The 16137-nt window shown below is 36.1% G+C and overlaps 1 protein-coding gene across 16 annotated transcripts in view; it reads left to right on the top strand.

The window, feature by feature from the left end:
* Positions 1 to 16137, top strand: part of FUT8 (fucosyltransferase 8) — a 315633-nt gene that overhangs the window by 244125 nt on the left and 55371 nt on the right. For all 16 annotated transcript variants that reach the window (XM_042252625.1, XM_042252629.1, XM_042252628.1 and 13 more), the window contains one exon: positions 11327 to 11564. In XM_042252625.1, the coding sequence (XP_042108559.1) occupies positions 11327 to 11564 (238 nt within the window). The remainder of the gene's footprint in view (positions 1 to 11326; positions 11565 to 16137) is intronic.

Here is a 16137-nt window from a genome sequence, read left to right on the forward strand (position 1 = left end):
GGTTCATAAAAGAAAAAGAAATAAATTGGACTTTACAAAAATTAGAAACTTTCGATCTGGGAATGTAACCCTTTAAAGAAGATGAAAAGGCAAGCCATAGACTAGGAGGAAGTCTGCAAATCACATGTCCAAGAAAGGTATTGTATCCAGAATGTATTAAGAACATTCTAATCTCAATAATCAGAAACAGTTCAGTTTAAAAAAATGGGTAAAAGTTTTGGACAGCTGTACCAAACAGTAAATATGAATGACAAATAAGCACATGAAAAGGTGTTTAAATCATTAACTATTTTTAAAAATGCAACTTAACAATACAATGAGATACCATTACATACCTATCAGAATGGCTAAAGTAATGTTGAGCAGCTAGCCGTCTCATAGATTCTTCATGGGAATGTAAAATGGTAGAACCATTCTGGGAAACAGTTTGGCAGTTTGCTATAAACTTAAACTTGACCTTATCGTGTGATTCAGCAGTCATACTGCTGTACACTCATCCTAGAGAAATGAAAATTCATGGACGCACAAAAATGTATATACTCACATACATGGCAACTTAATTGTGATGATCAAACCTTGAAAACAACCCACATATCTTTCAATGGGTAAATTAACTGTGGTACATTCCACATAATAGAATACTACTCAGCAATAAAAAAAGAATGAACTATTGATGCACACAGTAACTTGGATGGATCCCAAGAGCATTGAGTGAGTGAGTGAGTGAGTGAGTAAAGTCGCTCAGTCGTGTCCGACTCTTTGCGACCCCATGGACTGTAGCCCACCAGGCTCCTCCATCCATGGGATTCTCCAGGCAAGAACACTGGAGTGGGTTGCCATTTCCTTCTCCAGGGGATCTTCCCAACCCAGGGATCGAACCCGGGTCTCCCGCGTTGTAGGCAGACGCTTTACCATCTGAGCCACCAGGGAAGTCCCAAGAGCATTATGCTAAGTGATAAAAAGAGATCATTGGTTCTGGAGATTAAGGTTTGAAGAAGGGTGTGACTCTAAAGGGGATAGTGTACAAGGATTTTTTTGTGTTGATGAAACGGTTTGTGTACTGATTATGGTAGTAGTTACATGAGTCTGTATAGGTTTTAAAAGTACTACACCAAAACAAACAAACAAACAAAAAAAAAGGTGTGCGTGTAAAAACCAGTGAATCCAAATAATACCGGTTTTTGTTATTCAGTTGCTCAGTTGTGTCTAACTTTGCAGCCCTGTGGACTGCAGCATGCCAGGCTTCTATGTCTCTCACTATCTCCCGCAATTTGCTCAAACTCATGTCCATTGAGCCAGTGATGCCGTCCAACCATCTCATCCTCTGTCACCCTCTTCTGCTGCCCTCAATCTTTCGCAGCATCAGGGTCTTTTTCAGTGAGCTGGCTTTTCACATCAGGTGGCCAAAGTATTGGAGTTTCAGTATAAGTCCTTCCAATGAATATTAAGGTTGATTTCCTTTAGGATTGACTAGTTTGATCTTGCTGTCCAAGGGGCCCTCAAGAGACTTCTCTGGCACCACAGTTCGAAAGCATCAATTCTTCAGCGCTCAGCCTTCTTTATGGTCCAGCTCTCACATCCATATATGGGAAAAACCATAGCTTTGACTTTATGGACCTTTGTCGACAAAATGATGTCTCTGCTTTTTAATATGCTATCTAGGTTTGTCATAGCTTTTCTTCTAAGGAGAAAGCATATTTTAATTTCAGGGACCATCTGCAGTGATTTGGGAGTTCAAGTAAAAAAAGTCTGTCACTGTTTCCATTTTTTCCCATTCCCCCCCCCCCATAAATTTGCCACAAAATGATGGGACCAGATGCCATGATCTTAGTTTTCTGAATGTTGAGCTTTAAGCCATCTTTTTCACTCTCCTCTTTCACTTTCATTAAGAGGCTCTTTTAGTTCCTCTTTTCTTTCTGCCAGTAGGGTGGTATCATCTGAGGTTATTGATATTGATATCTGAGGTTATTGATATTTCTCCCGGCAATCTTGATTCCAGCTTATGCTTCATCTAGCCTGCCATTTCGCATGACGTACTCTGCATATAAGTTAAATAAGCAGGGTGACAATATACAGCCTTGATGTACTCCTTTCCCTATTTGGAACCAGTCTGTTGTTCATGTCTGGTTCTAACTGTTGCTTTTTGAACTTCATACAGGTTTCTCAGGAGGCATGTAAGGTAGTCTGGTATTCCTATCTCTCTTAAAAATCTATTTTGTAGTTAATGTTGTTTAACATCAATTTCCTGATGTTGATAATCAGGAATTCGGTGTTGTGGTTAAGTAAGATGTGTTCATTGAGGAAAGCTATGTGGAAGGTACACAGTAACTACTGTTTTTGCAATCTATTGTGGGTCTTGAATTATTTACAAATAAACATCAAAAAATGTAGAGTTAAAGATTTTCAAAAGTAAAGAAAATAACATGAATTGGTTAGAGCACTGTTATACTGAGGCAGTGAGAAAAGTGATCTAAAGAGGTTTTTTAATTATAATAATAGCTAAGATTTCAAAGAAATTTTTATTCTGCTAATAGTAAATTCTCAGTGCTTGGTCAGCTACATGGGAAAGTGGGACAGAGCCTCTATCCAGGAGAAGTAGTAGCAAGATTTGACGTCTGGTTTAATTATTGTTGATGGTTTGATTTAAAAATCAGTGAGGGACAAGTGATGTAAGTATCGTTTCTACTCCGAAGAATGGCATTTTGCAGAATGTAACAGCTGGCTTAACAGTGTTAAGTTATTCTTTTATTTAAAACAAAACAAAGCCTTTGCACAAGAAAAAAATTCCAGCTACTGTTTCTCTTTTATGTCTGCTAATCTATTTTAGTTTTGAATCCTATATAAGATACAGCTAACCTTTCTGGGAGGGATTGGGGGCAGGAGAAAAAGGGGACGACAGAGGATGAGATGGCTGGATGGCATCACCTACTTGATGGACGTGAGTTTGAGTGAACTCCGGGAGTTGGTGATGGACAGGGAGGCCTGGCGTGCTGCGATTCATGAGGTCACAAAGAGTCGGACACGACTGAGCGACTGAACTGAACCTTTCTGGAGCTTGCCTTATTTTTATCCTTCTTTCCCCTTCTTCCCTCCTTTTTTCCCTCTCCCACCCCATTCCCTCAGCCCTCTACCTACCCTCCTTCTCTCTTCCCTCCCTCTCTCTCCTCTTTCTTCCCTTCTCCTTTTCTCTTTCCCCTTTCACACACTACTGCCTTCTCCCCCTTTTTCTCCCTCTCCCTCTTTTTTTTTTTCCCCGTAGAGACTATCTGCCAGTATCATCCTTGTATTTTGATTCTGAGGAGGAAAGCCCCATAAGTCTTGTTAAGTAGATGGAAGGGCTTTCCAAATTCGACCTTAATTTTGTAAAGCAGGCTGGTTTTAACCTGACCAGTTCAGTTGGTTCTGAGACCTGGAAATCAAGCTGTCAACTTAGGAAGAAACATTGAAGGTACTTGAGGAAATTCATTTTCTATGCATTCATGTAGGATTGGCAGAATCTGGCTCCTCATATAACAACTTTTCCTCTCTAGCCTTGGAGGGAGTTGTGTTTACATTCGATTTTGAATGAGAGAATTAAGCTTGGATGCATCTCACTCCTTCTCTGTCTTTCCTCTATGGCCCTTATGGAAGCAGACAGTGTTCCTAAGGTTGCTCTGGTGTACTGAACTTGACACAGAGGTCTTTTAGGGACTATCTGGAATACCCAGAGCTGATAGAACACTGTCTCAGAGACTATCAGTGGAAGAAATTCTCCACTTTGTTGCTTTCTACTGGATCTATAGAATTTCCATCTTTTTAAAGATGATTTTCAGACATTCAATAGAGATTTCTAGGCAAAGGGCAAAAGTTTAAAAAATGCATTTAAAGTAAGCCAGTTACTGGCTTTACTTACCACGAAGAGCTTTTCTCTTCTATAACCATGTAATGACTACCTACCTTTTGCTTCAACCCATCAGGATAACAGTCTGTAAACTATGTATCTTGATCTCTTACTCTTAAAATGTTACAAAATACCCACAGGGAAATTGATTTCCTGAAGCACTGGGTGGCCTACTTGTGAGTAAGCTAGTTTTTTCCTTACTATTAATAATTACAACAGGTTGTTCTTCTCTGTGTGTGCACGCTCAGTCCTTTCCAACTCTTTTCAGCCTTATAGACTGTAGCCCTCCAAGATCTTCTGTCCGTGGAATTTTCCAGGCAAGAATACTGGAGAGGGTTGCCATTTCCTACTCCAGGGGATCTTCCCGACCCAGGGATCAAACCCATGTCTCCTGCATTGGCAGGCGTCTAGAGGTGTGAAAAGCACACCTTAAACTACTTTAACTTTGCTATGACAATATTCTTAATATGTTAAAAGACAATGATTTCCGGTGTTGGCTTTTGAAAATGGGAATGCTTTTTAACTTTCTCTTTCATGGTTAATTATGCCCAGAGTCTTTATTTTAATTACCACTGTGCAATACTTTAATTCCACTGTTAGCTTCATTACGTTCTCGGCTTTGGTTTCTGAAAATAATTTTAGAGAAATAAAACCAAATTGTTTCCAATACAATGAATTGTTTTCACCGCACTATTAATGAATCTTTTCTTCATTACCACCACAAACCTAGATGTTGTGAATGTTTTTAAATAAGCAAATTAAACACTATTTAGTCTTGTGATTATAGTAAACAAAGAGCACAATAAAATTTAACTTATCTGACTCAATCCTCTAGTTTTTACTGACCTTTCTTTATTGGAAATAGCTATCTGTCGTTTAACTTCTCCTTATAGAGATAATGTTATTAGAGAGAAGCTGGAAGGATTCCCAGGGTTTTGATTCTTAAGTGTAAGACTTGAAACTGTAAAACCAATAGAAGAAAAAAGAGGGGAAAAGCTTTTTGACGTTGATCTTGGAAGTGATTTTTTTCAGATATGACACCATAAGCCTAAGAAACAACAACAACAAATCAATAATGAGACTATATAAAACTAAACTTGGGCACATCAGAAGACATATGAGGAGTCTACAGGTATATGCAAAGGTGCTCAATATTCCTAATCATTAGGAAAATGCAAGTCAAAACCACGATAAGCCAGATCACCTTGTAATTGTTAGAATGGCTATCATCAAGAAAGACAAAAGAAAGTAAATGTTGTAGAGTATGTGGAGAAAAGAAAACCTTTATACCCATTCCTGTTGGTGGAAATGTAAATTGGTAGTGCTGTTACGGAAAACAAGATGTTCCTCAAAAAATTAAAAATAGAACTACCATATGATTCCAGCAATCCCACTTCTGAGTATGTATCTGAAGAAAATAAAATCAGTGCCTCAAAGAGATATTTGTACACACATGTCCATTTCATCATTATTCGCAATAGCCAAGATATGGCAACAACCTATGATTCTGTCAGTGGGTGAAGGGATAGAGAAAGTGTGTGTGTGTGCAAACAGCAATGGAATGTTATTCAGCCATAGTAAAAAGAAAATCCTGCTGTTTACAACAACATGGGTGAACCTGGAGGACACTATGGTAAATGAAATATGACACACAAAGACAAATACTACTAATACTCACATAGATGTGCAATCTGAAAAAACTCAAATTCATGAAAGCAGAGAGTACAACAGTAGTTACCAAGGTCAGGAAGGTGGGGAAAACGGAGATGTTGATCAGATGGTACAAAGGTTCAGTTACGTGGGATGAATAAGTTCTAAAGAGTTAATGTACAGCATGGTAACTGTAGTTGTTAATAACAACACTGTATTGTGTACTTGAAATTTGCTAAGAGAGTTGATCTTAACTGTTCTCCTCGCCAAAAACTAAATTATAACTGTGTGAGATGATGGATATGTTAATTAGTTTAACTTTGGTGATCATTTCAGTTTTTACATATTTTAAAGCATCCTATTGTACACCTTAAATATATTCAGTTCTTATTTGTCAAGTAGACATTCATAAAGCTGAGAAAACAATGACCAGCAAAGTGCTGTGAGCCCGTACTTTCCACTGCATCTTTCATTGAAGGCTTCATGGGGAGGGGACAAATAAGAGCACGGAGCAATGGGTCAAGACCTGAATTCTAAATTTTGGCTTGCCACCAGTTAGTATATTTTTGTGACAATGGATTTGACATCACCTTTGTCTTATACATGCAATCCTGTTGAACTAACAGTTAGTGAGCACTTATTCTTTGCAAGAGATGCCTGGAGATATTATATCCAGTTTATATTGACTAAATGCTTTTGTTTGTTGTTGATTTAGCCTTTTTCTTCAGTGTTTTGGTCCAGGAAATTACACTGTGACTGGAAAATTTTCCTCTAAAGAGGCTTTTATTTGTATGGAAAATCTAAATAATCTTAGCAAAAGGTTTTATCTGTGATTTAAAAGCCATAGAATTGATACTGTTTTGTAATATTACATCAATTCTTGATTACTACTAACTTATTAAGTGAAGGAAGTAGAAACCTCTCAATCCTAGCAGTGCCTAAGTTATATAATAATGCTTATGGTTTACTAGTTGATTCAAAATTATTCTTTTTTTAGCAAAATAGAAATTGAACTGACTTCCTAATTAAACTGGCTCTTCACATCCCAGAGTGACTATTTTTGTGTTGTAACCCAAGTAAAATAAGTATTTTAGCATTTTGATGGTGCCTTTAATGAATTGCTTCCTTGGTGGTGCAGAGGTTAAAGCATCTGCCTACAATGTGGGAGACCTGGGTTCGATCCCTGGGTTGGGAAGATCCCCTGGAGAAGGAAATGGCAACCCACTCCAGTATTCTTGCCTGGAGAATCCCATGGACGGAGGAGCTTGGTGGGCTACAGTCCACGGGTCACAAAGAGTCGGACACGACTGAGCGACTTCACCTTCACCTTTAGTGAATTAGTAATCATTTAGGCTTAAGAGATGCTGCTTCCTTTAATATACTGTATTAGTTAGAGGAATATTGATTTAAATATGCTTCCCAATGTTTATTCACAGATCAGTGAAAGCAAATGCAGATTTCAGTTCTGCTGAGATAGGATCATTCTTAGAAACTAACAGTTTCAGAAGAAATGCCTCGGGTAGTGGTGTTTTTGTTTTGTTTTGTTTTGTTTTTTTAAAAGAGCTGAACAAAAGGAATACAGAAGAACTCTGTTTTATCTCAAGTCCTTATTTCTTATATGTACTATGGTGACAGCTTTACTGCAGAATTATAACTGTAAAATTGTTACATAACATTGTTAGCTTGTAAGGGCCCATGATTGGGCCACCTCATAGCACTAAATACAAATAGAACAGCATTTATCCAGTGCGAAGTAATGTCTCTTGAGATTATGAGAATAAATGAGATAGTATGTTTGAATTAGCTTTGAGTGTATACACGTGTTTTAGTTTCATATTATCTCTGAGATAGAAGGGTGGGTGAGCAGGGAGAGGTTATAGAGAAGGTAATTTTTATCTCAATTATAGATTACCAAATTGAAGCAAAAATCACAAAATTGAATTCATAACAGAGCTTGAATTAGGAAAAAAAAAACTTGTATCTTAAACCTCTCTGCAGTTCTTCAAGTAGAACATGATGTCTTAAGTAATTTTGACAAATTTACCTCCTATTCTAAAACTTAAATAACATCACCATTGAAAGGAGCAAGATACATGTGTCTATTGATGAGTCTGATTTTAAGAAGACCTGGTATACAAAACCCTACATTATAAATATAATTTATAGAGTTTGTACAGTAATTTCACTTTGCCCTTTACAATTATTCTTTGCATTATAGACTACCATTGAATAATTGAAAAAGTACATTTACTTAGCATTTCAAAAACACAATAAATTATATGTTGAAGGTTTATTTTAAATGCAGTTTTATTCATAACCCTTTCAGTCCAACTGAAAGTGATTTTTCCTTCTTCTTCTGTTCCTTAATGCCTTGTTTACCACAATCGTAAAACATTTAAATTGTCTACTCTTGTGGTTATTTATGTGTAGAATTTCTTATTCTATTGGATTGTCATATCCTATGTTTCCTTGTATACATTAAGTGCTTAGTAAATATTTATTAAATGAACAAAGTTTCACCTATACTTGATCACACAGTGATAATCCAGGCAAAAGGAGGGAGAAGTAAGACTCTCTCCCAGGGCACTTATGGGGGAACATTTTCATTCTGTATTTCCCCATCCCCATCTCCCGCTCACCAGCAAGGACTGCTTCTTAGTGAGTCTCCATCTGCTGGAAGTGAATCATATCCCAAGTGTGTGTATGTGGGGTGTGTGTGTGAGAGGGAGAGATAGGAAGGGAGATAGGGAGGGAATGAGAGAGGGAGGGATGAGTGGAGGGAGCAGTGTGAAACCGTAAGGAGGAGAAAAAGCAAAAGAATTACAGCAGAGAACAGAATTATCTGCCTGCATTTTGGCATTTCTAGTAGAGAAATATAGAAGAGGGTGCATTAGGCACACAAGAAGCAAACAAAAAACAGATTTTATCATCAGAAATAGCTGCCCTGATAGAATGATAACATGATTAAAGTAAAGCTTTTAGTAATGAAGCCCTTCTCTATATTCTTGCTTACGAATAATGCATACACACTTCAAGTTTTTTGCAGACATCAACAGAAAAGTCTAAAACCAGGATCAGTGGTAACTGACAAAGTCTGTTTGGTAGGAAATTTGGAGATTATATAGATGAATGTATGTATGTATAACAATGGCTCTGTTTTCACGTTTATACAATTCCATAAATATCTTTATTTGTTGCTACTTTGTAACAGTGGTGGATAACAAAGACTTAGCTCTGATAAGGGGTTTTCATATATAAGGTTCCTTTCCATTAGAATAAGTCCCTATCCATCTCAGAGTTGTTGCTTTATCTGCTTTTTTTTTCCTAGATATTTATTCTGATGAGTCTAATCTTGTGTTAGAACATAAACTTTTTCTGTTTCTTCCTCTCTCTCTTTTTTATGAATATTTTATGAACAAGACCCTTTGAATTTTGCAGACTTTTAAATATCATTTTGGTTTAAAAAAAAATGGGCTATAGCTCTGAGTCTTTTCAGGGTTTTGTCTAACTATTGCCATTCCAAACAGCCATTCATTGTCTCCCATCACTCTCTGCCTTTGAGTCTTCCATTGGTTACGCGTATATGTAGACCTTTCTCATTCCAGAACCAAACATAATAGACTTTTTTCCCTTTTTCTGTGTTATCTTTGACATTACAGAAAGATTTAATATATTCTGTCACCAGCTTACTTGGAGACACATTAAGACTCTTGAATTATGCTTCATTTCATAAATTATCCTCTTTTCCTTAGACTTCAGTTCTTGAAACATTGGGTTCTAATTAAACTCTTCTCTTAAGAAATATAGATATATTTTTTAATGTAGATGTGAGTCTTCTTTTCAGCAAAAAAAATCTACAGTTTGAAAACTAAAGGTCAGATGTTTTAATTATTATATTCCTTTACTCTCTTTTTTCCTTAAAAAAAATTAAAACTAATATAAGGTATAATAATATGGAAAACTGGTTGTGAGGTATGTGGGATCTCTGTACTAACTTTGCAATAATTCTGTACATCTCAAAGCAGTTCTAAAAGAAAATGTTTATTGAAAAATATGTGAAGGACATTTTCATTCATATGAATTTCAGAAATATTCAGGGTGTTTTATTTCTTACACATCATGAAAAATCTAACAAATGTCAATACTCTTTGCTGTCTTAACTATTGAATTAATAATAAAGCTTTGAATAAGTTTGAGAACATTATTTACTTCCAGATCCTTGTATAATATTGTAAGAAAGCAAATGATGAATTGGTCTCCCAACATCAGACCCCCTCTGTTCCTCTGAAATATTCTGTGGCTGAAGTGGGAATCTTTATAGCCTGAGGAGTCTGTCCTTGAGTTCAGTCTCAAGCGAAGAGAATCAGCAACTCTAGAACTTGATTGAGGAGACAGCATTGACCACATCTTGCTGAATTTTATCTGGACTTCAATTCTTAAGGGCTCTAACTCTTTTTACAAGACTCTTGATGGTATAGGTTCTTCTTTGATCTGAAAGGACTAGCCTGCAGTGGCACATCTGAATATGAAAGATAATTCTGAAAGTAATTGTGTGTTGCATTTTCCCTTCTCAGCCTTTTTTTTTTTTTTTTCCTCAATCATTTTATAACCTAATCATCCTAGCTTTTGTTTCTAGGGCTCTACTTGACATGACAAGTATGATGATGACATGACAAGATGATGTCCCTAGAAAATAGTTGTAGATTTGTGGTTTAGCAACTGGTTTATTCAAGGCTGATATAAATTGAGAACTGATTACCTTGCTTATTGCTATATGGAAGAAAAGATGCTGTTCCTAAAGTACCCGTTCTTTCCCTCCCAGACCTGCAGACAGAACAGCTTGAAAATTTTCTCAGGCTAAGGAGTCCTTGTCAAAACAGATTTCTATTTGAAGAACTAAGCTGCCTAGGGTGTTTACAAATAGCCCAAATGAAATTCTAAGGCTGAAACCTTAAAATGGGAAAAAAAGAATTTTTCACATTTGCTTAACCCCACTGGACCCATTGTTAGATAATTACAAATAATATTAAAGTGTTTTAACCACTTGCTAGTCATCTTATATCAAAGTATGTAAGTAAGAAAAAATGGCTAGCCTGATTAAAAATTGGGCATAACACATTATCAATATATCTGATATAAAGCCTGTTCTACATTTTATTTTGAAAATTACCAGCAGCATCAATTTTGTTTTCTTAAAGTCCTACGACTGATATTTTTAAACTGTTGTACTCATATCCTCTTACAGTATTCAGTGGCTTTACTTCAATAATGAAAAAGTCCATTTTGTTGGTGACATCTTGAAATCTGGAATAGGGAGCATTATTAGATAAATTACAGTTTTTCCTTTAAGATAATTTGAGTTTCATCTGTGAAGGTAATAAGCTCAGAATGCTGAAGTGCAGCTGGAGTAAACAAACTATTTTCCTCCTTTTATAACGATTTCAATGTGTGCAACTTTGAGTTCAAAGAGGATCATACTTGCATGTACTGAGTGAAAGAGAAGTGAAAGAATATTATTATTGTTATTTATTAAGGTAACTGCTTAATTTCACATTTGTTGGTGATGTTTCTGAAGTAACTGACCTTTTTCACTGCCATCTCCCAAAGTATGCACATAAAATTTTCAGTGGATTGTTTGAAATCTAATCTTAAAAGCTAAATTCCTTGCTTAGTAAGATATACTGAACTGGTCCTGGCTTATTATATTGATTTTTGACAGTTGCCACCTATAAAGAGAAGTTAACCTCTCCATACAACTAGTTTATTGTCGCCTTTGTTTCTCTTCCTTACTGACAGAATCCCAAGGACTGCAGCCAAGCCAAGAAGCTGGTGTGTAACATCAACAAAGGCTGTGGCTATGGCTGTCAGCTCCATCACGTGGTCTACTGCTTTATGATTGCATATGGCACCCAGCGAACACTCATCTTGGAGTCTCACAATTGGCGCTATGCTACTGGAGGATGGGAAACTGTGTTTAGACCTGTAAGCGAGACCTGCACAGACAGATCTGGTGTCTCCACTGGACACTGGTCAGGTAAGAAGCCTGTGCAACTTGTCATCTCTCTGGGTTGAACTACTGCATAACCAAGTTATCGGATTTCTACTTACAGCCGTATGGATTATAGTATTTTTCTCTGCATTGTGAATACTATACATTATCCAGATAAAATCTGGAATGGTAATATTTTATTCACAAAGTGTTTCATGATAAGTGTCTTGTTTTTTGGCCACACCACACAGCTTGCAGGAATCTTGGTTCCCCAGCCTGTGCCCTCTGCCATGGAAGTGCAGAGTCCTAATCGCTGGGCTACCAGGGAATTCCCTCATGATCAGTTTCATCTCTAATGTTCATTTTATCTGGATCTAGCAAAATCACTAAGTTTTTTCAAGGAACATAATTTATTCTTTCAATGATGATGATGTACCTTCTCTTTTTGGGGTGCTTTCACATTATTGTACTCATTTGATCCTTGTAATTATAACATAGATTGCTGGTTCTCAAACTTCAGCATGCATGAGAATTATCTGCAAAGCTTATTAAAATACTATTTTCTGATTCAGTAAGCCTGAGACAGGGCCTGAAGTTTGTATTTCTGACAAAGTTTCCAGGTTCAGAGACCATACTATGAAAACCACCTAGACAGTACAGGTACCTTTATCTCCATTTTATAGTTGAGGACAATGAAGCCTAATTTGTTTATGTGATTTTTATTTTATTCAGGAAACATTTAATGAGGAACAATGTGTTTAAGGTACAATGCTAGGCATGAGAAGAGATGCAAAGATGAGCAAGAAATTTCTCTCCAAGGACTTGGTGATAGAAGAGATAGAGTATAGATAGAGTTTCTTACCACTAGTGTTTTATTTTTTCTACAGTGATGATCTTTAAATAAGGTCCAAAGTTGGGCTGCCTTTGTTAATATCTTTGCTGTATCTTTTTGTAATCTTGGGCAAGTAAAGTTAACCTAGGCCTTCATTTCCTCATCCGTAAAATGAAGAGTAACAATTAACTTACCTCTTTGAGTTGTTGATAGGATTAAATACACTAATATGTGTAACACACTTAGCACAGTACCTGACATATAAGCTCAAGTAATTGTTAGATGTCTTTAATAGTATATTCACTGAGGGCCAATAGTGTGACGTATACGGAACTAAGTGATTAGGTGAAATGCGTAGTAAGTCAGTACACTATCTCTGCACTCACATCTTATGAGAAGTCCAGCATTTTTCAAAATGCTGAGGCATTTCAGTTAATATAATTTCTCATGGAGCTGAGCACCTTTTTTCACACGTTAAAACGCTAGATGTGAATTAAGGAGCGATGTCATTGGCAAAGTGAGTAACTTTAGTTCCTTTGTTTCTTTTTGCCTCCTTTGGGAAACACAAGTAACACTTCACAGAAATGTCAAGAAAGTTAATTGGGTAATTTCTTCTATAAAATGCCTTAAGTTGCTCTATAAAATGTCCTTTATGGATTTAAAGTATCATCTTGTGATAAGAATGTTATCTTCTTTAGGAGCCTTATTCTGTATATCAGCATTTGTTTTTCCTTTGTAGCTCACTTCAAATTTTAAAGTGAACCTCCTAATCTAAAACTTAGCTGAGCTTTAGTTTTGAGGTTTCCTCTTCCATTGATCCAGCTTCTCAGGTCTCTCAGTGGTAAAGAATCTGCCTGCCAGTGCAGGAGACACAGGAGACGTTCAGTCCCCTGGAGGAGGAGATGGCAACCCACTCCAGTATTCTTGCCTGGAAAATCCCATGACAGAGGAGCCTGGTGGGCTTCAGTCCATGGAGTCACAAAGTGTCGGACACGACTGAGCGACTGAACACACACGCACTTCCGTTAATCTGGTCTGTGGTTTATAGCTGGTACAAACAGATTAGGTGTCAAGGTTAGGGAGATACAGAAAAAGCAACTCTTATCTGTCTCACTGTGGCTTTTTCATTTTGTGTACTTAGTTGAGTTTCAAGCTTCTTTGCTTGTGGAAGCATATAGCCTGCAAAGAATAAGTTTCAGCGTTTCAAAGGAGAGGTAACTTTATGAGTAGCAGTCAGTTAATAAAAAATGTGAAAAGTTAGCCTCATTAGACTTACCGATTTGATACATAGGTTGGCCATGCCAATATGCTACAAGTAGTTGTTTGGTTTGTTTGATTGTAATCCTTCCTTATATATTTTGTAATATGTAGTGGCAACTATAGAACATGAAGGTTAAAAATATAAAATATGGAGAAAGGAATGGCAACCCACTTCAGTATTATTGCCTGGAGAATTCCATGGACAGAGGAGCCTGGTGGGCTGCAGTCCATGGACTCGCAAAGAATTGGACATGACTGAGTCATTGAGACTTTCACTTTACTTTGAACAATACCTGTTCTAGTAGACATGATATTATTGGAAAAGAGTCTGTTGTGTTTTTACACATCTAAAAAACAGCAGTTAGAAAATGTAATTACTTTTGCACAAAAAATATAAGATTCTCAGGAATAATAATTAAGAAAAGCTAAGGACGACTGTTACGCTGGAAATTATAAAGTGCTATATAGACAGCCAATAAAGACGGCCAAAATAAATGGAAGAAAAATAAATACATAAAATAGACAACTAATGAGAACCTACTGTATAGCATATGGAAATCTGCTTAATGCTCTCTGGTGATGTAAATGGGAAGGGAATCTAAAAAAGGGGGTTATATATCCACATATGGCTGATTCACTTTGCTGTACAGCAGAAAATAACATTGTAAAGCAACTATGCATCAATAAAATATTTTTATGTAAAGGCTTGAATTTGAAACATTCATAATTTCTTCATGTTACAGTTAAACAGACTCTCAAAATCATCCTTACTTTTTTTATGTGGACTCTTAAGACCTGGTAGATACTAAGTGGCTTACCCACAATCACACAGCTTATAAACGACAGAACTCTGGTTAATACATTCACTCTACCTACCTCCAGTCTAAGTCCTTCCTAGAACGCTACTGTCAAATGCCTTACCTAGCAGAATAATGATTAGAAGCGTAGAACGGTTTTTAATGTCTGGGAACTAAATAATATGATTAATTTAATAACTCTATCCTCTTTCCTCCCTCTACCCTGTAACTTTTCCTGAATCTTTCATATAATTTTAGGTACTGAAGAGTTACCAGTGGTATTTTCTTCTTAGTAATTTGCTGTCCCTGATTAAAGAAATCATTTTATTATGGTATCATAGAATTATAATTTTAATTAAATATATCTTTGCTTTTTCACTACAGATACTGTATAAAATCATACATCTTTCTTCATGCTAATGAATTAACCTATGCCTGTTGGACACCTTTAATTAAACTAGTAGTTATTTTCAATGTTCTTTCAGAATTCATTATAAGTAAAATAATTTAGATGCTAATCTTATATCCAAAAGAAGAGGTTTATTTTACAACTTGGAATACCTTAATTTTTATGAAAAGTATGATTGCCATCCACTTCTATGTCTGTTTATATACACTATCTATATATGTACCTTTTGGAGAAACCTATTTCTAGAATTAGAGAAATCAGAGTGAATTTTAATAAGCTCTTTGACATTAATCCTTCAGTTAACCATAAGTCAACTAAAGCTGTTATTATTCTGACCTGTACAAAGATTTTTAGGACATTATGACACGACTGCCATGAAATTATTGCTGTTTGTACTCACTTGACACGATGTGCCTGCAGGTGGAATTTAGTGATTTCTGTGCAAATCTGTCACCAGTATAGAAATTAGTATCCACATTTGATCATTTGAATAGCCAAATCATAGATTGTTGTAAGTTCAGTTCTTTTTCTCCTTCATTTTTTTATATTTGTGTATGAAACCATATCCTTTGTAGTAAAATGCTGCTGTTTAGTTGCTAAGTTGTTTCTGACTCTTTCTGACCCCGTGGACTATAGCCTGTGAAGCTCCTCTGTCCGTGGGATTTCCCAGGCAAGATACTGTAGTGGGTTGCCATTTCCTTCTCCAAAAATTTGGTTTAGTGAAGCAAAATATAAAAATTATGCTTCCAATTGAAAATAATCTTTCCTTGTTACCTACAACTGTCATGTCGGTTCTAAAGTTGTTGATAAAATGGTCAGTTATTTTTCTGTATCGCAGAATGTTTCCTAAACCTGAACTAACTACATGTAATAGGCTTGATTCTTCCAAATAGATTCCTTGTGATAATTTAGAATGGGAATCTTGGCATTTAATAGTTTGAAGTATCTTTCAACAGTAATTGATTTGTTAAATTTTGTTGACTGTTTTAGGCTATGTATGACTACCGGTTTCCAAGATACTTTTGTAGTTGTGTTTACTCTTGAATACATTGATTTAGCATTAGGGAACTTAAGCCATTTAAACTCAGTTCTCCATTATTTTTTTCCCTTCATGTTCAGATTAGCAATTAAACCATTTAGGTGTTTTGCATTTCCTTCTCTTGTCTTTCATTGTCATAAATTAAACTGAATTACTTAATTTGATAAATCTAATTGAAAAACTTTCTTTTAAATGAAAATAATGACTAGTAAGAAAGAGTGCTTATAAATATGAAAAAATTTAATGCCCTAGAGGTATCTGACTTAAGTGTATGTTTGGAT

The sequence above is a fragment of the Ovis aries genome, chromosome 7 (assembly GCF_016772045.2).
Source record: "Ovis aries strain OAR_USU_Benz2616 breed Rambouillet chromosome 7, ARS-UI_Ramb_v3.0, whole genome shotgun sequence".
In the NCBI taxonomy this organism is placed as follows: Eukaryota; Metazoa; Chordata; class Mammalia; order Artiodactyla; family Bovidae; genus Ovis; species Ovis aries.